The 12252-nt window shown below is 39.8% G+C and overlaps 1 protein-coding gene across 1 annotated transcript in view; it reads left to right on the plus strand.

The window, feature by feature from the left end:
• Positions 1 to 10795, plus strand: part of TNFAIP8L3 (TNF alpha induced protein 8 like 3) — a 195331-nt gene extending 184536 nt beyond the window's left edge. Inside the window, exon 2 of the mRNA XM_077468398.1 lies at positions 159 to 10795. Coding sequence (XP_077324524.1) covers positions 159 to 721 — 563 coding nt within the window. The 3' untranslated portion in view covers positions 722 to 10795. The remainder of the gene's footprint in view (positions 1 to 158) is intronic.
• The last annotated feature ends 1457 nt before the right edge of the window (positions 10796 to 12252 follow it).

The following is a 12252-nucleotide window of genomic DNA, read 5'->3' on the forward strand; positions in this document are numbered from 1 at the left end:
GCTTTATACATCTAAGTGTTGTATATACAATATCTGATCTTGTACTTCCACTACAAAGAAACATTGTACATTTCTTCATATCTGCATACTACAATTAGAAATGTTTTGCACGTATTCATCACAAACATAATGTGCCGATTTCTTCATTCCGTACACAGGACCAGAACTGTTCAGTTCGAAGAGCTTTGCCGTACAAGCACAGAAGAAGATTCTCAGCAAAATGGCTACAAAGACAATGGCAAATATGCTCATTGATGACACCAGCAGTGAAATTTTTGACGAACTTTTCAAAGCCACAAAGGAATACCTCCGGAACAAGAAAGAAGCTCACAAAATCTTAAAGGACCTTATCAAGGTGGCTGTAAAAGTTGGTATTTTGTACAGAAACAACCAGTTCAGCCCAGAGGAACTGGAGATTGTGGAGAAATTCAGGAAAAAGCTGAATCAGACCGCTATGACAGCCGTCAGTTTCTATGAAGTGGAATACACGTTTGATAAAAATGTTCTTTCTGGACTTCTAGATGATTGCAAAGGTCTGCTCCATGATTTAGTGCAACGCCACCTAACGCCAAAATCCCACAGCCGCATTAACAGAGTTTTCAATCATTTTGCTGATATGGATTTCCTTACTGCTCTCTACAGCCCTGACGGGAATTGCAGGTCACACCTCAAAAGGATTTCTGAGGGAGTAAATAAACTTCTGGATGAAAGAATCATTTAAACATTTGCCTTCATCATCTTTTTTTTCTGTGTGAACAAGATGGCTTCTTAATGGACAAGTTGATTGCAGGCAGCCAGATTGAAGACCAGCAGATGTCTGTATGGGGTGTCATTTTTATTTTGTTTTTGGGACATATTTCTGTTATTCATACACAGAACGAGGCCTTCATCTGCAACCATTAAACTATATTTCCTTAAATAAGCAGAGGTACTTGACAACTCATAAAACCATTAGATTGCCATGACCCAATTAAAAAGGGTAAACTGAACAGCAAGGTACAACAGCAACAGTTGGAACGAAACACAACTCTTGAGTTATGTTTATATTTATTATGGATTGGTCTTTTCTTCTCCATTGATAGTCTTTAAACCCTATAGCTCACAGCTGCTTCCATAGTTCTGTGCTTAGGTTCAATACTTTAGCAAAGGCAATGCAAGAGTCTGCATCACCCTTTGTTTATTTGCAAATCTTCACCATGGATTTTTCCTGCACGAAAATCGGGTTGTATGGCCTTAATCCTAAAGCAGAGAAGGTATAATGTACAAAGACAGCATTCTGATTATATGGAGGTATACCAGTGGTTTAGTGAATAAGTATTAAAAAGAACAAACTAATGAACATTTACATATTAAAGGATCAGTTCATCCAAAAGTGATGTACCCGTCAAAGATGGAGTCTCGTGTTCTGTGTCAACCCTCCCTTTCATAATGCCAGTTACAGTTCATGCCCACATTAAATACTTGGGTGATCCATTGACTGCTGAAAAATTATAAATTAAAACCTTTACAGGCAGAATGGGACCCACTGGTAAAGGCTACAGCAGATATGTAGGCCTAGGACCTCTTCCGAGAAAATCACCAAGTTTCCCGAAAGAAAAATATTGTCCAGCCTCAAACAAAAACAGAAATATATTTTGTTTGGACAATCCTTTAAGCACAAAGCTACATTGCAAATTGACAATATTACCAAATAACAGATCACAAATTCCGTAAAATACCAGTATTCAAGCAATTTGATTTTTTTAGATGGCTACAGAATCCATAAGAAAGAAATGGAAATGTTTACAACATTTTTCTAAAGGAAACATGCACACAGACATTTTCAGGCACCAATACAAAGGCTTTCTCTTTGCCTCTGCCAAAACTGTAATGAACCCTTCAAGAGTGGTTTGTCATCTGCATAGAAGTCTACTTTAAATTGTTGGGTAATTATGTTACAGAGCTTGAATATTTCCTGTGAAAATGGAGATGTCACAGAGCAAATTGTTTTTGATTGCTGTATACTTGGGCCTCATACACACAGGACGTTTTGCAAACTCTACTAGAAGTCTTTCCTCCGAACAGCAGCGTTTTGGAAGAAAAAAACACCTGTCTGATGCTTTTACAAGAGTTTAGGTGTGTTTACAGGAGTCAATTCATTTAATTGGTGAGAATAATAATTTATTATGGCCATTGAAATTAATTTAAGCTCAGGAGCTGGTGTAGCATACCGCTGGCCAGAAAAGTGAATGACTGTACACCCCTTATACTCCTGTAAATGCCAATGCTTCTGTGCATTCGCATTTACTCATGTATAAATGTACAACATATTTTTTTCCCTGAATCTGTCAGGTAGACACAGATGCACAGCAGCATTGGTGTTTACATGAGGATAGTAACGTATAGCCAATCAATTTTATGGTTGGCTATGCTCACCACCCATGGCTCTCTGGCCATGGGAAAATGTTGGGTCTTTTATGCTAGGCTAATTTCATGCCTGAAAACATCCATGTGCATAAGGCCTAAGTGGAAATTCTATGTACTGCTCAGCTGTTTAAAGTAGACTTGTATTCAGATGGTTAAGAGAAACTCCAGAATGTTTTAGTGAAGGAAGGTCTTCCCTGTAAAGTTTCTGACCATACATTTTCCCCTATCTTCAGTAGAAATATAGTCATCTTATATACGATACATATGAGTTTATTTATACATTGGTCAAACTTTTCCTAGTTTATTATGACAGTCAAAAACCAGGAAATGTTCCATGTAAATTAGCAGGTGGATATGGATGGAAGAGCAAAGTGGGGTGGCTTTAAAGTGGAAGTAAACCCATCGATTTAAACAGTTAAAAAAAAAGGCATTCCGGGAATGCTAACTGCACATTGGCTGTGCTCTCAGCCAAACTATCAGACCATCCAATGGCTGGTGTCATAATGAATCACATGTGCAGCACCATAGCAGTTGAAGATTAAACAGAGGCAAAGATGGCAGCTTCCTTGGCTGAAAATGATAGGGGAGTTTACTTCCACTTTAAATGCCAATGGTTGCCTCTAGTAATGGCCAGGCTATCCAACATCCTTTACCAGATCCGCTACTGTAAAAACTTGGTTCTCCTTGCTGCACATCTCCAGACTTTGTGTTTATTTGAATTTAAGTTGTTGGGTTCATAGATATGGGATTTTCCGATTATCCAGAAAACTGCAAAATCCTAGAATCTGAAGTGTGTGGGCAGTTCAGAATCGAAGCCAAGTTGTTTTTATAGCAACATATCTAGATGAGGAATCCCCAGAAGTATAGCAATTACGCTTTCCTCCCCAAAAGCTTTGCATTCAATTTCCTGGCGTTCTCTGAAATTGCTCTCTCACTTTCACAAAAAATGAAGTGAAGTCGCCTAGATTTGCCGACACATACCTTCAGCAGCTTTCAGTTCCCCTACTCTGCCCGACTGATGCATTGTTCTAAGCAGAAATCTTCAGATCTTTCTGATAGTGTTGAAGCTTTCCTTCATTACTCCTGCTCCACTCCACATTTTTATTGGCCTATCACTATGTTGGGCTGCCTTATTGGTCAATAGGATTGTGTGCAGGACAGGTAAACCACAACAGTGCCAGAAAGTGTCAGAACAACCTGTTGTTTGGGCGGAGGAGGGGCTGCCGTAGTTATGTGCAGATCTTTCTGCATCCCTCGGCACAAAAATTTTAAAAATACTTGCTGTTCTGCTGCCTGTGCCACCAACCTTCACTTCCTTGAACAGCTAACTTTCCTGAAGAATCTTCAGCATCAGAAACACAGAACAGTGGTGGTGTGATGTTAGTACTGTTTTCTTTACATTCCTTTTTTTAATGTTTAATCTAGGAACAGAGTCCCTGTTAAATTAATCTTAACTTTGCTTGCTTGGAAGGATAAAGATGAAAGATGGGCCAAAATAGCTTGTTTACTCAGTTCCTCCCATCAGGCTCTTACATACGATCAAAGTGTTTCATCGATAGGTTTAATCTGTATACTTGCCTAAACTGCACCACAAGCCTCTGCACTGAAAGAATACGGGTCCTTCTGGGATCTCATCACTGAATGCGATTGGCGCAGAGGCTCCTGGCACAAGAGGAGTTGAATATAAAGCCCCATACACACTATCAGATTTTCTGCTGATTTTTGTCTTCGGATTTACCAAAACCATATAATATGAGGTCAAACCTTAGGAGTTTCAATATGTATGCAATCAGGCAGGCCCTTGCACTACATGGTTTTGGTAAATCTGAAGACAAAAATCAGCAGAAAATCTGATAGTGTGTATGGGGCTTTAGGAATAGGTTTGTTTTTTTTACTGTTAGGTCTTGGTTTAAGATTTATGAGTGTTGGTATTAAAGTAGTTGTAAAGGCTCAAGGTTTTTTACCTTTATGCGTTGTATGCATGAAGGTAAAAAAACATTGTTCAGCAGCGCCCCCATGCCCCCCCTAAAACTTCCCTGAGCCCCATCCTGATCCAGCAATGTGCAAGAGAGCCTGGGCTCTCCCTGATCTCTCCCTTCTCATTGGCTGGTGTAAACAGACACACAGAGCAGTTGCTCGGCCCCCCATAGCAAGCAGCTTGCTGTGGGGGTACTTAGCAGGAGCCAGGAGAGTCACGGTGGCCGCAATAAGAGAGGGATCGGAGCTGCTCTGTGGAAACCGCGTATTTAAAAAAAAAAAACGCCTTTAATATCACTTAAATTCTGAGCTGCACACGCACAGAGACCCTCAGACTTGCAACGCCACCCCCCCTCCTCCTCGGTCCGGAAGGTCCATCACCTGTATTTTAATACCGTTTGCAAAGCCCTAGGACTAGTCGCATAAATAGAGAGTCCTCCTATACTTTGCTTCTTCTCTGGTGTTTACTAAGGCAGAAATCAGCATTGATATGATGACCTCAGTGCTGCATCAGTACACTTAATGCAGGTTGCAGTGGTGACATCCTGCATGCAGTAGAGTCTTCAGTTTTCCAGGTTGAGTGATGCTGGCCATTAGTCATCCCAGAAGACTGAGTACATCTGCTGGCTAAGAAATATGCAGGGAACAGCTCCAAACTGCAGCTGAGTATTGCCCAGAAATAGGCTTTACGTGTTGGAAGAAAGTTATATATGATAAAGGGGGGTAAGGGCTCACTTTATGGGTTGTGTTAAGGAGAAGGCTTGTTTTTAGGGGTTAGGGGGCAGCTTTAGTGTGGTGATACTTTTATTGTATAACACCAGTTGGTTCTACTGACTATGGAAGATACAAGCACAGTGTGCTTGAACGAACGGCGAGATGCCGCTAAGCGTAAACTTATCACTCTAAGCAAGCATGGCTTGGCTACCATCCTTAGTGTAGTCAGTTTACTCATAGAAGGAGGGGCGCAGGCAGCATCAACCAGGTATTAGAGGGCACTGGCAGGACGAAATAAAATAGCAAGATTACAAATCATATTAGAATACATTAAAGAGGCAGTAACATGCTTTATTTCTTTTTGGGTTTATAATTTAGGAAGAGTGTTTCCCCAGGCCTACAGGTGCACTTTAAATCAATATCACTGTGTATTAAAGATGGATAAGCCACCCTTTATATACCTCAAAGGTCCATTTTCTCATATGTTACCTCCATATTGTTAAAATATTTTTCTGCATAGCCAAAGGAAAACTAATAAATACACATTATATATATATTAGTATTTAATATACATAATTACCTAAATGTTTAATTTATACCAGAAGATAAAAGTATTCTTGTATATATGCTTTATGGACAGAATACAAATAACGTGGAAGAGTGACAGCAGAAAAAAGACCAAGTGGTCCAAGGACTCTGCCCCAAGCACATTATTTTGCTGTTGTATCCTCAGAACACACAATACTATTAGTAGAGTTTGCCTACATCCAAGTGTTTAAAACCTGTTTGGATATAGGCTCTTTGAAAAACCCATTCACACTTTGCTGTTATTTTGCATGGCATTCATACATGTCGTTTCATGCTTTAATGTGCATTGTGGTAAAGCTGCCAATTCACTTTGATTGGGCTACCAAGACAGCAGAACAGATGAGAATGTGCATATTGTATTATTCCTAGTGCAGTGTGCCAAAATGCACTGTAGTGTTACCTTACATTGTGGCGCACTGTAGTGAATGTGTGTCAGAGCTACATTTCTTCTGGCCTTGTTCACACAGGGAATACTATACTGTACACCTGTGCAGGGCTGTGTTTAACCACACGAGGATGCACAGGTGTTCTGTGCCGCCCATATGCAGGCAGTCCCATTGATGTAAATTAGGACACAGCGACTCCATGGCCACAGTCCCAAGTCCCTATATGACATCCGTGGTGATGCATGGGCCTGAACGCAGACCGTGTGAGTGTGTCCTGTGTGAACGAGGCCTTAGTGTGTTCAAAATGAACGGCACCGCAACAAGCTGGCATGTGCAACCGCAATGCAAAAATGTGCCCTAAGCCTAGGTTCACACTTGTGCCACCTGCGTTCTGCCGGTCCAAAGTCCCATTCATGGGAATGAGCTGCCTTATCCTCAGAAATGCAGATAAAGAAGTCCTGGACCCCCTTATTTTAATTGTGCTGCTTGGAATTGCGTGGCACCATGCAGTTTGTGTGTGGGAAAACATGGATGCCATACATGGGGCTGCCATTAAGAATTAAAGGCACATCTGCTAAAGAGCAGCGCAGTTTGCAATCATGCCAGTGTTTCCAAGCCACACAAGTGTGAACTAAGGCTAAATGATTACATATGTATTAAAAAATAATAATAATAAAAACATTTTTATTTTATTTTTTATTAAGTAAAAGTATTATTGGAAGTAAAAAGTATTTTACTTCCATATGATTCAAGAATTTTAACTACAAGAATGTAGTGGCAAAAAAGAAAAAAAAGTAGGTAAACAGTAAGTAATTAGTTGCATACTTTAGTACACGATAGCAAGAGAAATAACCTGGGGAAAATACCTCAAATTATCTGAATGCATGAAAATAAAATCTGATTGCTATTAGTTAGACAAACCGTACGTATTTTAAGTGCTCTCTAAGAAATGAGGAACTGCCTGATCATCACAAACAATGCTCAGAATTTAGAGCAAGACTTGTTTTTTTTTTTGTTTCTTTTAATTTTGAGCTTTATTATACTTATTATACTTTGCACCTAGTCATTGCTCTCTACCCTGATCTATTAAATAGGTATGTAAGAGATTTTAGCCAAATAATTTGAGTTACTGATGCAAGTGGCTTATTTGGCAGAATTTTAATTTTAATCACACATCCTCATTATAGCCTCTAGATTTAATCAGCTTTCGTTAAACCAGCAGAGCTGATATGATATGATGTAATTGTAAAAAGAAATGAGATCTACACACCATTACCTTGCAACATACAAATTCCAAGCTCAGCGTTGGGAAGGAAAAATTTGGGAATCTCTCAGTGTGTGCTTTCCCTTCAGTTGCATTCACGGAATGTCTTAGCTGCTACTCTATGGAAGCCTTCATTTTTAACAGACTGCAAATAAATTGCCAAATGTTACATGGTGTAGTGAGGGCAAATTCTGTGCTTACTGTACAGAATGACAGATGTACTGTGGTACAAATCAAACAGCAGCATCAATATGTGTTGACTTTAACCACTGTTTTGTGGTTAAACTATTTTTATTTTTTAACCCCTTCCCCCAAGTTTACCTTTGTATCACTTGTGAAAATTTAGTGCAATGTGTTTCCATTTATTAAAGTAATATATATTGCTTTGTTTGTTAAACATGGCCCATAAACATATGTGTTGCCTCTGGTTATTTATGCTACTGCATGCAGAATGGGGTTTTGTAAAATATCTGGCCAGAAAAGAAAAAAGGAACGTTTTAATATATATACATACTGTACAGGACATCCAACAGCCATCAGAAATTCAGAGCACCCATATATATTCAGCAAAAAGACAATCCCAGCACAGGCCAACTTCCAGCAACATTGTCAATTTGTGATGTCAAACAACTTGTCTCCAGACCAGTCCACGGTGAGCAATGAGCAGTCCTGCATGTTACACTCAGCGTAGCTCTTCCACAGGGATGCGCTGCGACTGGCGTGGTGCCCAAACCAGCATCCAGTCTGCAGGGAGAGGCGGAGTGCAAATATCACTCCAACAAGTTAAGGCTGAACACTGAAAAAATGTCCATTGCAGGGTTATGGGACTCTACATCAATCTTGATGCCATTAGAGGACCTCCCCCAGGCAAACGGCAGCGGTCAGGGCCTTGCCTAGCAATGCAGAGGAGCCTGCAGGAGTGGAAGATCAGGTAAAAAAAAAAAAAAAAAAACTGCTGTACCTGGTCCTCTAAAGATAAACAAGCAATAAACCCTTGCAGTGGATTTCTTTTTTTTTTCCTGTTTTATGTTTGCAAAATCTGACAATGAATTAAAGTGTTTGTTCACCAATACCAGAAGTCAGCCAAACAAAATAGGCGAGTTGGAAGCTCTGGTGCACTAGAACTATGATCTAATTGGTATTGCTGAATCTTGGCTTCATTATTCTCATGACAGGGCTAATAATATTCCTGGCTATGCTCTCTTTCAGAAATGCAGGGTAAAACGGAGGGGTGGGGGTGTCTGTCTCTATGTGAGAAGTGATCTCAAAGCAAGTGTGAAAGAGGACATAGTTGATGGAGAGTGTGAGGAGTCTGAAGCATTATAGGTGGAACTGTACATGGGTGTGCATAGGACAAAGGTTATCATTGGAGTTTGTTATAGACCTGTTACAGGACAATTTTATGGTCCAGTTTATTGAGGCCCCAACTAGGAATGATGCTCTGCTGGACCTGGTAAACTCAAACCATGCAGAGCGTATTACCAATATTCATATAAAAGAACATCTTGTTAGAAGTGACCATAACATGATTTCATTTAATGTTAGCTGTAAGCAACAAACACATACGGGTAAGATAAAAACACTTAACTTTAAGAGAGCAAATTTTCCAAGGATGAGGGCTGCTTTCCAGGACTTAGACTGGGAGGGAATATTGGCATCAATGGCCACAGAACAGAAATGGGAATTCTTCAAAGTGACTGTATGTAAACTCACTGCAAAGTATATTCCCATGGGCAATATGTTTAAAAGGCTAAAAATAAAACCTATGAGGCTCACGGTTAAAATGGCTATAAGTGATTTTAAAAAAAAAGAAAAATTAAAGAACACTATCATTGTTTAAATGTTACAAAGAATATAATAGAATATGAAAAAGGGAAATCAAGGATGCGAAAATTCAAAACGAACAACCGATTGTAAAAGATAGTTAGACAAAACCCCAAAAATTCTTCAAATATATTAATAGTAAAAAAGGTCAGGTCTGAACATGTAGGCCCTTTACAAAATAATCTAGAGTGGGTGACTGGGGACAAAGAGAAGGCAAATGTATTAAATACTTTCTTCAGTTCTACGTATAAAAAGGAGCAGAGGGGAGCTCATGTTCTTAATGGGGGTGGCAGTGACACAGACCCAAATGATCCACAATGGCTCAAAAGTGAAATATTCTAGAAATTTTTAGACAGAATAAAGGTGGATGAAGCACCTGGACCAGATGGCATCCACCCACAGATCCTAAAAGAATTGAGCTCTGTAATTTCAAGGCCATTGTTTCTAATAAAAAAAAAGAAAAAAAAAAAAAGAAAGAAAAAACTGCGCTAAGGTGAAGCAAAAAAGATATAAAAATATATAAACTCTTATGTGATACTCTTAAGGATAAGCGTTTAGCTGCAGCTTCACTGTGTCACATAAATACAGAAAAAACAAAATGAAAAATACTAAGCCGCGCTTAACTTACACAAACAACTAATTGTGCAAAAATTTAAGTAAATGGTGAACCAATGTTGGCAACCATATATAGATTAGTATATACCTATAACGTGCGTAATATAAAACACAAATACATTAGTAACTTAAACCATACAGCTTATTCCTTACAATATAAAATTAAATTATATAAAGCTATAACAACATAGAAAAAAGGGGAAGGGACAAAGACACCCAGTGTTTGAACAATGAGTCCGTATACATGAACCACAAAACTAATTATCACAGGGCTGTGAATAAAGTCCTCCAAAAAATAAGCCACAATAATCATAAGGGATCCGCCACTGGGTCCAATAGAAAAAAGTGTTCGATCCACCACCAACATGCGATAAAATTTGCCGCTTACCAGAAAAAACATGACCCCCCACTACAGAGGGTCACACGAGACTTATAAGAGTAGATGCAACTTCCAGCCAGAAGGGGTCCTCAGTGTTCTCCTGGTTCCACCACTCCAATGGGGGTTAGGAAAAAACTACTCCCGGACGTCTTCCTCATATGTCCAAAAAGGGACTCAAAATCGGGGACATCAGAACCATAAAGGAAAAATAGAACTCCAAATAGTGTAAAACCCTTTATTACTAAAGATAAAAAAGTAAAAATGCACTTACAAATGAATAGAAGAAAGAAAGCCTTAAGTCCGTTGCGCCGGCCGGACGCACACGGACAGACCCGTTCTCCTGGAAACCGTCACAAACATGAGATGATGTATAGCGTACCGCTCAGCCCTACGCGTTTCGCAACAAAATTGCGTCATCCAGGGGTTGAAGAAGATCCCATTGTCGAGTGCCAATGGTAATAGTGGGCATACTCCACCTCTTAAGAGGGACAGTTTTAAAAGAGCGGTTTCTGCCCTCACTAGAGACTGCAGCCCCAATGAGGATTGTTTCCAGTGGTATATAATGGAATGCTGCATATCTGAAGTGCACCAGTATTGTGAATTTTCATCGTGGTTATTATTAAATCCTTGATTTTATGGAAAGCACTATGATGGTTTTTAATTTGTGAGTTTTACATACATTGTCCAAGGGAATTGTGGAGAGATCCCAAGGTTATTCTGAGGTGTGGAATGTTTTTCCCTTAAAAGGGACAGGCACAATTTGTACTTTTTTGGGGTCAATATATGAGGTGAGCTGCTAGTGCTGGCAGTGTGTGCATCACGTGTTGTTATACACAGAAAATAAAGTGTGTATCACAGAATCAGAAACATTTTAACAGATTTTTTTTTTTTTGCACACGGAACATTTTCCAGAACTTTATAATTTATTAAATTAAGTTTTCTTATTTTTTTGATGTATGATGCACTTTGAGGAGTATTATATGCAGCACTGAATCATTTGGTAAAAATATTGGTTATGAACGTGTGAATCACATATTTTGGCAGAAGCATATACATATAGTAGGTTCACAAAATATTGGTTTATTTTCACAGTGGTTGTGCAGGAATGTTTTTAAGGTATTATTGGACTTGGAAGTAGGATGCCCCTTGTTAGGTCCTGAGGGTAAGATGAATAGGGAGTTCATCTTCCCGCTGCTGTTGCTTTGAGGTAGACTCTGAAAGCTCTGACTATTCAGGTAGTGAAGAGAAATTGCCTTTGGGTGCTTTGTAGCAGGGCAAAATATATGGCAGGACTATGTCTTCCATGCGGTGGAGGATTTATACCACTTTAGAAAAAAATGGTATTGGGCATAAGACAACCTTGCCTTTGTAGAATGGCTCCTTTGAAGAGAGAGACGTTAACTCAGACACACGCCTGACAGACATGATAGCAACCAAGAAGGCCACTTTGCCCAAGGGATCATCTAGATTTCAGTGACAGGTTCAAATGGTGGTTTCTGCAGGGCAGAGAGAGAACCAGGTTAAGGTAACAAGTAAGCACAGGGAGCTGCAAGAGGGGCCAGATTTGAGATACACCTTGAATAAAGGTCAGGCCAAGTTCTGATCAAGTCCTGATTGGAGAAAGACCAGAATGAGAGGCACAGTGTAGAGTCTGGGACCGATATGCCTCTGTTCACACCAGGCACAAAAGGATGTCCAGGTATGATAGATCTTTCTGTAAATTTCTTTTAGTAAAGTAGAAATGACAGGCTCAGAGACTCCTCTGTCCCTCAAGACCTGGGCTTCAACATTCATGCTGCTAAGCCAGTGGGTAAGAGACAGAATGCAATAAAGTGCCCTGAGACAACAGGTCTGGCCTCTTCCCAAGAGGCTAGGGGTATTTTACAAATAGTTTGAGTATGTCTGTGTACTAGGTTCTTCTGGGCCAGTTTGGTGCAGTAAGAATCACCAGTTTCTTCTCTCGGCCGTTAGTGGGTCCTTGGTCCTAAGCCACAAACAGAAGTAACTTGTTTTTGAATCTCGAGGCCAAGTTATCCCCACCCAGGTTCCCTCCTCCATGTCCTGTGGACATTTGCAGATAGTTGGAAGGAAGGAGTCCT

Source organism: Lithobates pipiens, unplaced genomic scaffold (assembly GCF_037356315.1).
Source record: "Lithobates pipiens isolate NorthernLeopardFrog02 unplaced genomic scaffold, aLitPip1_a1.2 Scaffold_8, whole genome shotgun sequence".
Classification (NCBI taxonomy): Eukaryota; Metazoa; Chordata; class Amphibia; order Anura; family Ranidae; genus Lithobates; species Lithobates pipiens.